Raw genomic sequence first — 16,553 nt, forward strand, 5'->3', positions numbered from 1 at the left:
CCGCTGCTGCCGCTGCTCTGCGCGCTGCTCCGCGCCGCCGCCGACACCAGCACCGGCCGGGTAGGTCCACGAGCGGGGCCGGGCGGGGCTGCGGCTGCCACCGGCGTCCCGGGGCCGCGATGTGCGCTGGGCGTCTCGGGGTGGGCCGGAAAGCTGGGCGGGCAGCGGTTCCTCCGCCTCCTCCGCCAGAAGCCTTCCATCATCTCCCGCAGGGCCGGGCTGAGATAGCGTGTGCGGGCATAGCTCCTCCGCCCGTGCCTCGGCAGGCTGGGACCGGCCGGAGAAGCAGCCGTGCTCCTCCTGTGTGATCATAAGCTTCAGTCTCCGGGAGCAGCTTCTCGGAGTGTCCGGATGGCCATCGTGTGGTGCCCAGTTCCCGCTGCCGCCTCCGAGTGCGGCCGGGAAGGAAGGGGTATACGCCAGGGCAGCCCCACTCCGAGCTGTTTTGGTTACTGTGCTCTCGCTACTCGACGGGAGCTAATGTTGGTTATAATGGAGTCTCCCAGCATTGTTGTGCTTGTCAGAGGCCAAGGCAGGGGTAGCAAATGGTCTTGGAGCAGTTTTGCAGCTTGACTTTGTCTGAAGCCATTGGTGATGTCCGTGTTTAGTAGCGTTGAATGTGCCCTTGGTGAGCTTTGGCATGCCCAGTCCATGCTCTCGTGTCGCTTCCCTACCCCATCTGGGGCACTGCCTCTGGCTCTGGGGCTCCTAACACAAGACCATTGAGGAGCTGCTGGTGCAAGGCCAGAGGAGGCCACGGAGATGTTCCGAGAGCTGGAGCTCCACCGCTCTGAGCCAGGCTGGGAGAGCTGTGGGTGTTCACCTGAAGAAGAGAAGGCTCCAAGGAGACAGTGCAGCCCCTTCCAGTTCCCCAAGGGGCTCCAAGAGAGCTGGAGAGGGACTTGGAACGAGGGTCTGGAGGGACAGGACACAGGGCCTGGCTTCCTACTGCCAGCAGGCAAGGCTAGATGGGATATTGGGAAGGAACGTGAGGGTGGTGGGCCCTGGCACAGGGTGTCCTGAGCAGCTGTGGCTGCCCCATCCCTGAAAGTGTCCAAGGCCAGGTTGGACAGGACTTGAAGCAACCAACGAGACCATAGTGGAAGATGTACCTGCCTATAGCAGGGGGGTGGAATGAGCTGGGCTTCTAGCCCTTCTGTGATTCTTTCTCCTGCTTTGGAAGCAGGGCCCTTCCCTCTCCCTAATGGCTTCTGGCATCTTCTTGTTGCCACAAAGAAACAGGGATTGTTCTCCCGCTTTTGCTTCTCCTGACTTGAGCCCCTTTCCTGCTGCTGTGTTATGTTAAGGTAGAGCAAGCATCTTCCCTCTCCCTTCCCTGAGTGATCATGCTGTCAGTGGGAGAACAGGTCATGCAGGTGATTTATCAGTGCTTACGTGGTCCTTATGAGGACTGTCCTGTGGGTCAGATCGACTGGGGAAAAACTTATAGGGTATATGCTGGTCTCATAATAATCCTGGTCTAAGAATTGAATCAACCAGGGGAATGAAGCACTAGGGAGTGTGCATGAAAAGTTATGGGAAAAAGTTTATGAAAACAAGTTTTTATTCTACTACTGCTATTATTATTATTGTTGTTGTTCTCGTTATTATTGTTACTTAATATTCTGGTTCCTCCTCATCAAAATGAGGGAGGGGAAGAGAGGAGAGGAAAAAAAATCCTGAACAATTGTATGTTTTTGAAAATGCTGTCCTTTGACAAGTTTGATATGCAGTTTTATCTAAGGATGCATTTTAGGGTGGAGGCAGGGAAAGGGACAGAACTCCTTGAGGAGAGTTGGCTATTTTCCTGTTCTGACAGTTTCCTGGTATTAGCTATTAGTTGAGGAAACACCCACCTAATCAGGGTCTTCAAACTTTCACAGTGTGGTTTTTTTGGCTGTTTGATTTTTTGTGTGTGTTTTAGGTTTTTGGGGGGTTTCATCCGATATTACCAAACCTAACAAAAAAAAAAAAAAAGAGAGAGATTGCTGAATTTTTTGGGCTAGTTTGTCACTTTTCCTTTTGAGGAAATGTTCTGAACTGTTATGCTGAAAACTTACTGTGGCATCTTACCATCTGTTTCTTTCTTTTTCAGGGTTGGTTAAAAACTTATGGCTACTTACTTCCATCTGACAGCCAAATGTCTCCCTTGCAATCAGGAAAAGCTGTGCAGTCTGCAGTTGCCACTATGCAACAGTTTTATGGAATCCCAGTAACAGGAGTTTTGGACCAGACAACTATTGAGTAAGATTAATATAGGCTACTTTTGTATTTCCTTTCTTAATGCACTGTCATATTTCAGTATGAAATATGTATTTCATACATTTTCAGTATGAAATATGTATTTCATACTGACAGTATTTTTTGTGAGTGTGAGGAGAAGCTCTTGGTACTGTTGTTCTTTGAGCACAGATACCCATTGCTGGTGCGCAATCAAAGCATGAATCTTGTGAGCTTCTGAAAGTGGAGGATATCAAGGGTTTAATTTACTTCCATCTCTGTCTGAATTTAGGTTAAAATTCTGGCTCTAGAAATGGCTTTTAATCTATTTCCTAATTAATTGGATTTGTGCATCTGCATAGATGTTATTTGTGGAGATGCATAGTTTGAACTGAAGTGAGTTATTGTAGTCTGATGGCGGTAGTCAAGGCTACTTAGCTGCCCATAGTTGCCATTTGTTGGACATTAGATGTTCTTTGCTGTCTGTTGGCCATGTGTTGTTTGTGACCAGGGTTTTGATAGCTCAGAAGCGTTGGTGTAAATCACCAGGGCTGAAGGGACTTTGTTTTTTCATCCTCTTTTCAATGTGGGCTCTGAAGGGTGGTGTGGAAGTGGCTCCTTATCTGGTTGCTGGGGTGTCACGTAGTGGCTGGATCTATCTGCTGTTGATCTGGGAAGCATCTGATAACTAAAGCAGAATGCAGAGAAGACTAAGGCTTTCTGGGGAAAAGACCCTTTCAGAGCGTGCTCTGCCTGGTTCTTCATCTCTCCTCATAGGGCACACTGCTGGGAAAAAGGACATGGTAGCCCCAAAAGAAAGGGCCATAAAGTAACCAAATAATGTAAAGAACAAAGTGGCTTGGTTTTATGCCTTCCAGACTGCAAGAAGAGAGAGAAACAGAAGAAATTAGTGAATTGGACAGGAGGGCTATCATCCTGGGCTGGGACTACCCCTCCAGTGAACATAACATTCCCTCCTTTAACTCACAGGAAGAACCCCTTGTTCACCATTGAAGGGCAGAGAAAATCCTGTATGCTTTTCAAATGAGTTGAAAACAAAGTGCTTTTTAAAGGCGGGGATTTTCCATCTGAGATCTCTGCCATTAATAACATGGTTTGTAGGTGAATGCTGAAGCAGAGCCATCGAGCAATGCTCTGTGTGTGCAGTTGCTGTGTAGAAGGTTGGATTTGGGATGCTCATGATTTGGAAAGGGATGGGGAAAGAAGGGGCTGTGATATTGGGGTGTTAGTTTGGAAAGTTAAGGAGCTGCTTCTGCTGCTTTGTGAGTGACGGGGAAAGGCACAAACTGCGAGTGGGAGTCCCTGCTTTAGGAAGTAAAAGTTTTTCTGAAAGAAAGGAAGGTGTTTTACTGAGTTTGTATTTGTGGGCAGGGCTTGATCAGTGCATGGGCACCCAAAGGCTGATGAGTGAAAAACCTGGATGGTTCCCTCTTCTGAAACTCAAGTCTCGAAAGCTTGAGACCTCAGCTCCAGCCAAACACTGGTGTGCTTTGTAGGCATGTTGGGTTGCTCTGCCTCCATCTGTCCTGAGTCAGTGGGTCCATTTGTTGTATGGCAGGGTGGAATTTGCCTAGAATTTGGATGAACGGAAAAAGAGGTCCAGGTTGCTGTTAGCAGTGAGCCTGTCGTTTGAGGTGGAGGGGCATCTGCCTGGGTTGTGTTGGGCTGTCACTTCCTCAGAATTGGTTGTGGAAGCTGAGCAGAAGGAAGAGAACTGGCAAGGCAGGCTGCCTCCAAGGGCTCTGAATTACTCAAGCATTTACTAAGCCATTGTTTCAGTCTGTGTTAGGAGTTTGGAGATTGCAGTTGGGAATTTTTCTGTCACTTCTGTCAGTGTCATAAGTTCTGTCTTTTTAAAGTGACTTTAAGAATCAGAGTTATTTACACTTACTATGGAAGCCTAAAGTTTCTCATCTCCTTTCCCACATGCCTTCAAATCTGGAGCTTGTTTTTTCCTCCAAGATTGGTACCTAAGCATGTGGAAGCCACCATGCACGTGCTGCTAGTGGGAGATAGAAAGAAGCACCACCACAGGTGATGCTTTTTGGTGCCCAAAAGGAAGTTTGGGTGGGGGTCCATTCATCAGAGGATATATAGTTTCCTGTAAAGACAGCAGGGAGAACACATAAAACAGCCTCCTCAGACCCTGCAACTGATGATGCCTCAGCAAGTTTTGTGTCTGCCTGCAGCTGGGCTGAACTGTGGTTTTGTGAGCAGCTGGGCAAGGATATAGTCCTGGAACATGCTGGAGAGAAGGCATACTAGTGCAGAACAAAAGTGGTGATTTGTCTTTGTCATGGTCAATCACATGGCCTTGCAAGGAACCAAGAAATTATCTTACTTGTGTTGGAAGCATCTTGTGCTTTGTCTTGAGCCTGTTGTGCAGGTCTCTCACCTTGGGGTGCACCACAGCTGTTTAAAGATACCAATCCCACCAGCTCAAGAGTAGGGGATTGACAGTGACAGCTCTCTCTCTTTAGGAGAGTCTTGTGAAAGGCTTGGAGCCTGAGCTGGGGAGAGCAGCTGTGTCTGGACAGGAACTGGATGTCACTGCTTTTGGAAATTGCTTGTTTCCTGATGCCAAGCAGCTGGAGGAATGCAATAGTCTGTGCTTCAAGAGTGCCAGTAAATTTTGATGATCCAGTGTTACTGGTGTTCCCATTTAAAATAATAAGGAGGGGGGTATCTGAATCTTGCTTTAAGTAATTGTCTTTTGTTGTTTCTGATGTGATGATTTCCCCTGGAACATAGAGTGAGGTATCCAAACTGCTCAGTAGAGAATGACTATTGTAAAGCTCAGCTACAGATGATTAACAGCAGCAAGTTACAGCTTTGTGGATATTTTGCCACAGACCTGCCCTGCTGAGAGGAGGAGAGATGGCTGGATTTTTACCATGTGATTAGACCAGGGCCCATGTGTCTGGGAAGTAAGTTGAATCAGGGAACTGATCCAGATAAACATTCTCAGCTTGACATTAGCTCAAGCTGATGACAGCTCGGGTACTGCCGAGCTCCAACCAGGTAGCTGAGCTCTATTCCTTGGCTTCAGACAGGCAGTATCTGAGCTCTGGAACAAACTGTGGAGGAATATGGGGGTTCAGACAGGCCTAAGTGAAATGGGGTTTTTATATAGTTTAAATACTGTATAATGAGGAGTTAGGGGCCATGGGCAGCATGAGTCTCAGCAGCTCTACTTTGGAAGCTTAGGCTCAAGAAATCCTTGAAGCCCCAGGCGTCGGTATTACAGCTTCCTCTGGAACAGCCCCATACCCCTGTGCTGTAGCTGGAGCTGGCAAACAGGCAGTGAATTTGGCTGTTGGAGGGAATTCACTTTCTGTGGGGTCTCTGTGCAGTTCTGGCTTTGATAATAGTGGGCTGAGCTGTGTAGGAGTGAATTCATGTGGCCAGCTGGGCATAGGGCAAGTGTTGGGAACTTGGCAAGGTGTTCTTACAGGAAACAGATGCTGAGGTGTGAGGTCCTGCTGGTGTGTCAGCACTGCCCTGGACAGCCCCAGTGACTTCTCTGCACATGCAGGCTGGTTTGGTAGTACTGTTCTGTTAATTCTTTGTCTTCTAGATGATACTAGTAAGGATAAAGAGAAGGTCATTTTCTGACTATAGTCAGGACCTAATGATGGTGATGTTCAAACTACTGCAGTTCCCATGAAGCTCAAGAGGTAAAAACCTGATTCAGACTATGGCTTGTGTAAGGTTATGATGAAAACATTGTATCATAACATATGAGTGGAACTAAAAAAAACCCTGAAAACTCAGGAAATATTTGGGAGAATGCAGGTAACAGTAAGCTTGAGGTCTCTAGGAAAGTGGTAGAAGCAATGCATAAAAGCACAAATAAAGGACACTTGGAAAAACACAGTGCGTTCAGGTTGAATTGATATTTCTAAAAGCAAATCTTAGATGTACTGCTTTTCTTTGAAGGTGGCAGCAGTTGTGTGGGCAAGACAGATCCAATTTCCACAGGTTGCCTGGATTTCTGAAAAGATGTACAATGCTGATAAATATGAGGTGATGTAAGTGGGGAAGATCTGTGCTGGCTTTATATACACAGCTTGGGTTCTTGTCAGGTACAGTGCATTGTGTATAACAGCTCTCATTTGCTCTGTTCTTGGTGGGGAGACGACAGATGACTGCGCTGAAATTTATAAGCAACCGGAATTACATACAGGAAGTGGAATCAGGAAAGGGCTGCATGGCTGCCTGAATAGGGAGCAGGTGTGTGTGTGTGTGTGTGTGTGTGTGTGTTCTGAAAGAATTTTCTGGTGAGGCACAGTGTCTGTGTGTCTGGTTGGTTTTAATTTAAAAGGTGTCCTGACAAAAAGTCTTGTAAACCATCTACTGGTGATGGGAGACTCTCCCTTCCTGAAGGTCTAGGGTTAATATTTTTTAGTGAATAAGATGTACGTTGTTTAGGCACAAGTGTGGACTACTTGCCATTGGCTGGCTGCAGTTGATGGGGGAATGTCTGCATTTGGAGGCCAAAAGTTGTCCCCTGGGTAGCCAAGGATGTGGGAGAAACCTTACTGAGGAGAGGGGAGAGAATTTGGTGTCCTGTGAGAAATGTGCCAGTACTGGCTAGAACGCTTTTCAGTGGCATGTCCTGCAAAGTGTTCTTAAGGGCTTTGTGTCTCTTGCCTTTGCCATCAGAGTAAGTGGATCAAATGCGTGAAATGCCTGAAGAAATGCAGTGGCTGAGGCAGTGCCAGTCTGCTTAGGGGGCGGCTGTGGCCAGAGACTGCTTGTGTTATTCCTGGGCTCTGCTCTCCTGTCCTGGCATGCACTGCAAAGTCTTGAAGGATGTGACTGAAGACCTGTGGAGACTAGTACCTGTAGTTCCTCAGTCTCTGCCCTTGTCTCCTTCTTCCCCAGCTGCTCCATGCAGTGATGGGCAGATTTGTTCCTTCATAAGCCACTTCTGGCTTTTCTGGAGTGTGCCCACATGAACAGGTGTAATTTGAGGAACAGTCTATTTCTCCTTGATTCTGTCAGAGAATCATTGAAGGAGCAGCTTGAGTTCATCTACTCCAACCCTCTGCTAAAACAGGGACGTGTAAAGCGGGCTACCCAGGACCATATCCCTGGATTGGAGATTCTGCCACTTCTCTGGGCAACCTCTGCCAGTGTTTGACCACTCCCAGGCTGCTGTAAGAAAGAAACAAAAGATCTGTCAAGGCTGGAGGTAAAGGAGGCAGGGAAGGAGAGTGGACTTGTGTGATAATACTGCCTGGATCCCTGTGCAAGGAACAGCATCCTTTGCTCTTCCAGTTCATTTGGCAATAAAGACTAGAGTTTCCTACATCATGAGTGACATCAGGAGTCAGGGGTTATGGAGAGAACCTAATGGAATTTGGTGTGTGTGACCCAGAGACTGGAGGGATCTGTTCTGGTCATTCCAGGTGAAAGCCTTAGTTATTATCTGAGAGGGTTGTGTTTTCACTTGTTCAGTTTTACCTAGTGAGGTATGAACTGGATTTTTTTTCAGTGGCACAGGACCACTTTACCAAATGGTAAGTGGATCCAGTAGGTGATAGGTGAGTTTGATCCTAGGGGACACCCACCTGTAATTTTGGTTTGGGTCTCTTGTGGCATTATCATGATTAAGCTCTTGTTGAGCATAGGGACTACCTGATCCAAACTCTGTGTTTCCACAAGGAAAAATGAAGTAATTTTGGTGTGTGCATTGCCAGCAGAGGTGGGTAGCACAGTCTTGTGCAGAGGATAAACCTGACAAAAGGAGGACTGAACCCTTCTTGGTGTCATCGCTGGCCATCTCTCAGAGGTCTTCCAGTCATGCCCTGAGATGTTTGGAATCTCTTTTCCAAACTCTTAGTGTAGCTTCTTGGTTTTTTCCCTTTACTTGCAGATGGATGAAGAAGCCTCGATGTGGAGTTCCGGATCATCCCCACCTACGGCGCAGCCGGAGGAAAAAGCGGTATGCACTCACTGGCCAGAAGTGGAGACAGAAGCACATAACCTACAGGTACAGCCCCGTCCCTCCCCCTGTTTGATGGGGAAAAAATGGTCTGTACTTGTTTGGCATGCAGGATTTGTAAGTACTTTTAAATTGAAACTGGATCCTCCCTGTAATGTCTAGCCTGGGCTTTCATTCTCAGTGTGGTGGAGGAGAATGCTGTCAGAGCACTGGAGTATCTGAAGAGTCTGTTATCAATTAGAAAATAACTGATCAGTAAAGGCACCTGAGTTGCAGCCATCAGTTGTGTAAATTTGGTAGAAAAATCTTAGTAAAAGGCCCTTTTTCTTCTGTTAGAAATCTAAGGCTCTAACCTTTAGATCGTGTCACCTTTAACAAACCACTAAAGCAGAAGGAAAATCACTGTTTGGGGACAAGATGCTTTCTCCTTCTACTGCTTTGCAACATTTATTTTTGCAGAGGTTTTACTTTTGCTCCTGTAGTAGAGCTCTTGTTTTTATTCAGACTTAGGCCCAGCTGAGGTTAGGCCAGCTGGGGTGAGCTAGAGGTGTCAAGGGAGTGTTGCAGAGGAGCAGTTGTTTCCCAGAGAGGTGTTGTGAGTCAGTCAGGCTGTGAGCTTTTGAAAGGCTGTTGCTGAAGGATGGTCAGTGAAGGTTTCTGGCAATAGGAATGTCACTTCAAATTAAAATTAACCCACCCTCTGGTTGAAATTGTAGCCTTTTAAATTTTTTGGAGGGAGAAAGGAGATTGAAAGGAGTGAAAATTAGAGATGTAGTCATTAAGGAGAAGATCTGGGTAAGACTTAAGGCAGAAAGAAGGTCTGAAGTAAAGAGGTAGAAGTGTGAGTGACCAGCATGGGAAAAGTACCAGAATGTGTAGAAAAGAACATGATGGTGTGAAGGGAAAGAGACTCAGAGACTGGGACCCTCTGCCTATTCTGACAAGAATTCTGAGAAAGGAGTTGGATGCTTCAAGTTACAGAGAGGGGCTGCAGGGACTGGGAGGAGGGACTAGTTCTGGGGACTAGTTCAAAGCTTCCGCCAATAATAATTGTTTTAATTCAAATTGTAAAGGGACACCTTCTGTATGCAAAGGTCTGAGAATCAGATCCTTCTAACCTTTTTCTGGACCCTAGGGGAAAGTGGTATGGAATCATATAAATAAAGTAAATCTTAAGCATATGTATAAGCAAGAGAAGCAGCTTGGCAGATGGCTGCACTGTTGTCCTCGTCAAACCAGTAGTTGTTTGGCTTTCCAATTTCAGTCTTTGTGGTGTCCATTCAAGTGATGGGTGTCTTGATTCACCACTGAATGTGTTACAGTGTGTTTATATTAGATTGAGACAACTTCATTAAAAACTGAAAATTGTTCCAATGACATAGATACTTTATATTCCCCAAGTCAAGTTTAATAAATCATGAGGCTGTTATATGCACATGCACAAAACATCTCATGAACAGCATTTTTATCATAAGGTTTAGAATTATGGGACATTTGTGTGCAGTTAAATGCCCTTGACTGTCCCCGAACTGTGTATCTTTAGCTGTCATGGACTGGGCTGCACAAAACTGGCAGATCCATCACTCTTATGAGCTCTAGAATATTTTAAGTAGTTGGGAGAAGGAAGCACATCATATAAGTAAGGTTGTGTAGTTTACTGGAAGTTTGTTTCTCAAAAGGAATTTTAGTGGTCTGGTTTTTTTTCATGTAGTAGATTCCATCTTAGCATAACTTCAGACAAAATCTGAAGTAATTTACGTTTTTGAAAAAGGTTATTCAGCTGTCTACATTCAGATTTGAAAGTTTTTAGGAAGTGATCCAAAATCAACCAAAGCATTATGAAGGTTCTTGTTAATAAATGTAGGATTCAGATCAGGGCTATAGTTCTGTTGGTAACTTTCTTTGTAACAGCAAAACTTTGCGTGCTGCACAGAGTAGTGTCTGCAAAAAACTTTCCTTTGGAAGTTGAAACTGTGTGGTTATGTATTGATAGGTCTCAAATGTATTCTGCAAATTGAAACATCCCTTCTTTCTCATTCCCACAGTGTACACAACTACACACCCAAGGTTGGTGAGATTGATACAAGGAGAGCCATCCGTCAGGCCTTTGATGTTTGGCAGAGAGTGACACCACTTACCTTTGAAGAGGTCCCTTACCATGAAATTAAAAATGACAGAAAGGAGGCAGATATCATGATCTTTTTTGCTTCTGGTTTCCATGGAGACAGTTCTCCTTTTGATGGAGAAGGTGGATTCCTGGCTCATGCTTACTTTCCTGGACCGGGAATTGGAGGAGACACTCACTTTGACTCAGATGAGCCATGGACCCTGGGAAATTCTAATCATGATGGTAAGAGTGCAGGTCATCTTTCCCAACAAGGATAAGTTGGATGCAGATACACGGAGAGGCTTTCAACTAGAAAGTATTTGGTTGGTGGAACTTTCACCTCCCATACAGTGGTTCAGATGCTTTCTAAATATGTATTCTATCTTAAATGGGAAAATAATAGTATTAATTTGTTTGTGATTGTGCATGATGTGAATTTTAGGAGTGAAGAGTGTGTCTGCTGGCTTCTTACATCTCTCAAGATTTGGGCCTTAATTCCTACAAAAACCACAACTCTGGGAGGGAAAAGTGTTGAAATTGTATCAAATGGAATATTTTCCAAGGGCAATTAAAGTTAGTTGTAAAGGTGAATAGAAAGTTGAAAGTGAAGACATTTGGATTGCCAATTTGTTTTGATCCATATTTGTTTTCTCACACTCTGGAATTCCTTATCCTGTCATAGTTTGGGGCTGGCTGATAAGTTAAGGGAGACAGATGGCTGGGACAACTCTTTTTGTCTTATTAAGCATGAAGAGTTTCTGCATCTTTCTAGCTTTATCTTACTCTCTAAATGAGGGCAATGAGCCCTTTCTGCTCTATTTTCAAACCTTTGATTGAGGATAGTGATGCCTTGTAAAAAGTTTAGGCTGACAATCAGAATTTCACAGTGGCCTTACCAAATATCTCTCCAATTTCCACAGTCCTAATGGTTTGGGAAGAATGAGATGTCTTTAAGCCTTTAGGGATTCAAAATCATGTTTTAGTATTTTGATAAGGACTAAAAGTTTACTTGGACTGCAAATATGTCTTGATTTCTAAACTGTATAAAAGCAGCAGTGTCGTTGTGCCCATGATGCCTAAGGACATATGCAGAGGTGATGTCTTTCATTAGACCAAACACTGTTGTTTTGAAAGAAGAAAAGCTTTCAGGCACACAAGCCACCTTCAGGTCTGGCTTAAAGGTGACAGCTTGCTTTCAGACTGGATTGCAAATGGGGAAAATCCCTCAGAGTTGTGAGTTGGTATCAGATCATTTTTGACAGGAAATTGAGCTGTCAGGTTCAGCCAGGGAATGCTAATTTGTAAGAAAGCAGAAATGATACAATACTTGTCTTTGTAGGGAAAGAGAAGTAATGTTTCCTGGCATGTGCAAATGACTAGAGGAGGTGTAGGCTGAGAAAGGGAGGTGGGGTGTGGAGAGGGGGAGAGTGTAGAGACTGTGGGAAATTATAATGTGACTGAGAAGCAGTGCTTTGCTATCTTGAAATGTTAGGAATTTTCATTCCTAGGTTTGTGGCTAGAAGGCTTCCTCCAGGATCGGGAGTGACAGTCAGAGACTGAGTGGTTGCCTTGTGAGAGCTGCAGCAGTGAGGTGTGTTTGTGTGTCTCAGTGCTCTGTGCCACTTCAGTCTGGTCTCAGTAGTTGTTTGAGCTCAGCTGTGGGAGTGTGGGAGGCCCAGGTACTGGATATGACTTCCCAAGAAAGCTCATGTATGAGACCTGGGAGTGCTGGTGTCTGGGATAGAAGGTCCTTGCAGGAAGGTGGAAAAGAAGGTTTTGACAAGTTGTACTTGCTTTTTTCTCTTCTGCACAAAATGCTTCCTTCTGAGATAAGCTTAGGAAGGTTGGGATCCAGCTTAAAGACTGGCAGAAAATATTCCATCATTTGGTAGGATGTTCCACCACAGGTGGTCACTTCTTCGAGGATTTTTTTTGATGCAGTTTTTAGGATGGTGTTTGAGTGCAATGCGTACAATGAGTAGATTCTCTCTCTTTTTATAAAAGCTATTTTTATGCTTCTCTTATCCATGTAGCTCTTTCATAAACGTTATGTATTTCTCTGCTGTTCTGAGTGACTGTCATGAGGGGTGTCCTCTAAGTTCATTAATTGGTATTTGAGGGGCTGGTGTGCTCTCTGTGTAAGAATTGATAGAGGAATTGAGATTTCCTTTTCAGAGGATGTCACCTGTGCATTTGCTTTCAGATTACTGTGCTGCATAGATTGGGCTGCACAGGCTCTTTTGAAAAGTCACCAGTGAGGATGTTGAGAATGGGGGTTGGGTTGTATTTGACCCTTCCCTCTGGGGGAAGTGTTAATGGTAGAAGGGGAATTTGATGTTTTGAGGGTGACAGGGGTAAGGCTGTAGTCAGAGCATTATAGATGTGTTGTGTGAGGAATTTGGTTTTGTCTGCCTCCTTATCTTTGGTGTGCAGTTTTGATGGTGTCCTGCTTCATCACTGGATGATCCAGGCCTCTTTAGGGAGTAGTTTCCTTCTGTTTCACTGCTCCTTGTCACTGGAGCACTCACTAGATTCAAATTCTCACCTCTCATGTGTTCTAGTTGAAATGCTTTTAGCAGGGCTTTGAAGAGTTTCTTCGTGATCAGAGGTTTCCTGCTCAGTTCCCTGCCAATTTTCATTGAAAATAAGGTATTAGAGGGGACAATATCATCTGTTTAACAGGAAGTGTTTCTTCAAACATGGTCTTGCATGTCCTTAAGATACGTATTTTCTGCTAACAGGGTTGATCAATCTGGAATTGAAGAAGCCTCAGTGAAAGAATAAAAAAAGCCCTACCACTAAATCATTGGCAAAGCTCTCATTTATTCACATGCAAAAGAGAAACAAGTTTGGCCATTCAATGATTAAAGGAGTCTTGAAATAAGATTGAAGTAACAATGGTATCTTTTCATCAACCCACAAAGCACCACGGTGTAAAATGTTTCGCTCCTGACAAGAATGTGTATTAGTTAAAGGGAAAAGTTGAGCCATTTACCTTGGAGCTCTCTTAGACTTGCAATTGTGAAGGTAAATCTCATGTCAACAGAGCAGAAACAGAGCTGAAACTCTGCCATAGATCCTTAGAACATTAGAATTTTGCTGACCTCTCACCCATACAGTTTTATTACAATTATTCCAATCTGAATTCTTGCTTTTGTGGGTCTGCATCTGTTACACTGTATTGTGGCACCTGCAGAGGTCCACAAGGTCTGTATTTGGAAGCAGCTGTCACCCCACAGAAGAGCTGCTTTGCAGTCTTTGCTAGCAGTACAAATTATATGGATAAAATTGAAACGTTTCACATGAAATTTCATCCACTCAGGAAAAATAAGAATGATTTGAGCAGATCTTTCTATGCAAACAGCCATCTCCAATTTGTACATGGAGGTGGTGTATCCTGTTGAGGAAAGTTTCTGTCTTGTAAAGAGGCCTTGTGGTAACCCACTGGACTTATTGACAACTTTATCATCCCAGCTAGGATATAGTTAGTTGGGATTTATATACTCATTATCATTTTGCTTTGTTATTATTATACTGATTTTGCCCTTGTGGACAGCATGGGCATTACCATGTCCCTTAAAATTATTGGTGTAATCATAATAGCTGTGGTGCTGTTGGTTGTTCTCTTGAGCCCTTGTTAAAAGGGGCACATGCACCAGCCCTTCTATTTTCTTCTACTGTGAAGAATGACCCCTGCATAGGCTTTCAAAATGAATGCAAAGTTTCCTTCCCCCTGAATATTAGTTACAGTTCCACTCAGGCATTCAATTTCTTTAGCCGAGTAGGACTGTACTTTCAATTTTTGATTGCTGATTTATCTTCATAATTGTACTGCCTTCTCTGGCATTCTCATAAGTATGCTCTGGAAGATTAATTTAGTTAATCTTATGATGAAGATGAGCAAAACCAGGTAGGAGGTTGAAATCCAGCAGCTCTTATTAGCTGGGACCATGGGATACAGAATTTATTTGTTTTCTGGTGATAATGTTGATGAGAGCAGCTGGAAGCATGAAGCAGAACATTGGAATTTGGAGGAACCAAGGGAAATCAAAGAAGTGATGCAGCAAACAAGATGCAGCTGAAAAAGAGGGGGCTCATTTAGAGATAAATCATCTACACAAGCACACATGAGGAGCGGCTGGCATGGTCACCCTGGTGGGGACTGACCTCATATTTTTCCTGGAAGATGCTCTTCAGTAGGAATGAAAGCAGCTGTTGGCTGCCTGGCTGGTCCCACACTTGTTAGGCTTTGGTGCCCGGCACACGGAGGCAGGTGAAGCTGTGTTTGGAGTCCCTGTCTTTCAGCCCGACCTGGGGTGTAGCTGCTCCCTGACCACAGGGCCCCTCTGGGCTGCTCAGCCTTTGGTCACCTGCACGTGTCAGCGCAGGCTCAGTTCCCAAGCACTGGTTTTATCAGAAGGAACTTTCCTCTCCTTTCTTGAAGTTTTGGGCATTTTTTACTTGAAATGTTATGTAGAAACAGCCCAGCAGGCTTTGAACTGCCCACCTCAAGACTCGCAGCACTGACACGTTGCTCAGGCAGCAGAAGCCTGAAAGGGAATGAACAGACTTGGCGGTTCTGGGGTCTCTCTCCCTTGGCTCCTAACTTGGCTCAAGCATACAGGAGATGCATGGAATACATTATTAACAGGCAAAATCAATTACTAGCCTTTATATGGAAATAATCGTTATAGATGTATGTAACTCCAAAGGCAAGTTGAAAAGGAATCCTGAGTGACTGGAAGTTCTGTCAGTTTAAATATCCACATGGCACATAACAGCTCTTACACACCTCTGACAACTCAAACGTTATTTTAATCCAGGTGAATTACAGAAAGTACATTTTTTTTTCTAGTTTAACAGTACAAATAGTATTAATAATAATCCCATGCAAATCTCCCTCCTGGTGTTTTAAAAGCATAACATACATTGCTGTTATGCATGTCACTAACACCATACCACTAAATCTGTGGTGTCTGTCAACCCCCAGCAGGTAGATTAGAGAGTCTTTTTAATACTAAAGTGAGGTAAGACCTGGGGTATCCATACTGTGCCAGGGATCACCAGATTTTATTTTTTTCACCATGCCCAGAGCTGGCCTCTAAAAACCTCCCTGTCATCTGTTGTCATGTAGCAGTGTAGGTGGGAGGGTGCCCAGGGTAGTCACTTCAGCTCCTGCAAGAAACACCCACAGCTGATGAATTATTTCTGTACCAACTCCAGTGTGGCTCAGCTTCACATCATGGGGTCACTGTACAGAGCAAAGATGAACCAAGAGTTCATCTTTCAGTGCCTCTCTTCCACACCTGTACCAAGTTTTCTCTGTAAATGTTGGATGACCACTGTGGCAGCTTTTCAGATGTTGGCAAGAAATGCTGAGCTTTGCTAACAGCAAGTAAACAAATCTTATAATTGTTCCAACTGATTGTGCCTCCCCACAGATCCCAGTGGGTTCCTGCAGAGGCTTCTTTGGAAAGCTTCCTGTTCATGGCTTCTGAGAGAAAGCCAGCCAAAAATACTGCCAGAGTTTGCAAGACACTAGCAGAAGCAGTATGGGAGATGAGATTTCACAGGTCACCTTCACTTAATTCAGTGCAGGAGCTTCTGCAGAAGCTCTGGAGGAAAAAAGCCTGAACCACCTTTGGGAAGGTTCTATCAGCCACAGAGGAGAGGAACTGGACAGCTTTTTCCCTGTGATTCTACCACAAGGAGTAGCATTGTTTCACTGGACATCTCCCTGAACAGCAGGGCAAGCACTCCTGGAGTCACCATCTGGACATGGCATATGTTCAGGAACCTGACCAGGTTTTTCAGGACAGCCAAATATTTCTAGGCTGACGAATGTGAATATTCAGCAAGGACCTGAAGGAGAAAATTTTGATTGGGGTAGCTAATTTTGGAGCTTACTGACAGCCAGTGATCATGACATGCCTGCTTGGGGGAATGCAGGGCTTTAAGCCAACATTTAATTTGGTGATCAGTGTGTTCAAAGCACTGTCTTCACTGGAGGTTTACTGTTTCCTGTCCTGGCATTATTAACATCGCAAAACTTCTTTGTTCTTTGGACATTTGTGTCCCTGTAAGCAAGATGAAACCAGGGGAGCTGGGCTTGGTCGGCCTAGTGAGGAGGAGGAGGATGAGGAGGAAGCAGTCTTCCACCTGAGGAGATATTAGAGAGAGGAGGGAGGCACACTCTCCTGGAGGTGGAGGAACAGAAAAAGGAACAAAAGGCAAGGGGCACAAGCTGCAACAAGA

General features: G+C 44.7%; 1 protein-coding gene across 1 annotated transcript in view; it reads left to right on the top strand.

Moving 5' to 3' along the window:
- Window positions 1-6: 6 nt before the first annotated feature.
- MMP24 (matrix metallopeptidase 24) overlaps window positions 7-16,553 on the top strand; it is a 43,239-nt gene continuing 26,692 nt past the window's right edge. Inside the window, exons 1-4 of the mRNA XM_041404502.1 lie at window positions 7-60; window positions 2,096-2,244; window positions 8,123-8,239; window positions 10,237-10,541. Coding sequence (XP_041260436.1) covers window positions 2,141-2,244; window positions 8,123-8,239; window positions 10,237-10,541 — 526 coding nt within the window. The 5' untranslated portion in view covers window positions 7-60; window positions 2,096-2,140. The remainder of the gene's footprint in view (window positions 61-2,095; window positions 2,245-8,122; window positions 8,240-10,236; window positions 10,542-16,553) is intronic.

This window comes from Onychostruthus taczanowskii, unplaced genomic scaffold (genome assembly GCF_017590055.1).
Source record: "Onychostruthus taczanowskii isolate IOZ18803 unplaced genomic scaffold, ASM1759005v1 scaffold210, whole genome shotgun sequence".
In the NCBI taxonomy this organism is placed as follows: domain Eukaryota; kingdom Metazoa; phylum Chordata; class Aves; order Passeriformes; family Passeridae; genus Onychostruthus; species Onychostruthus taczanowskii.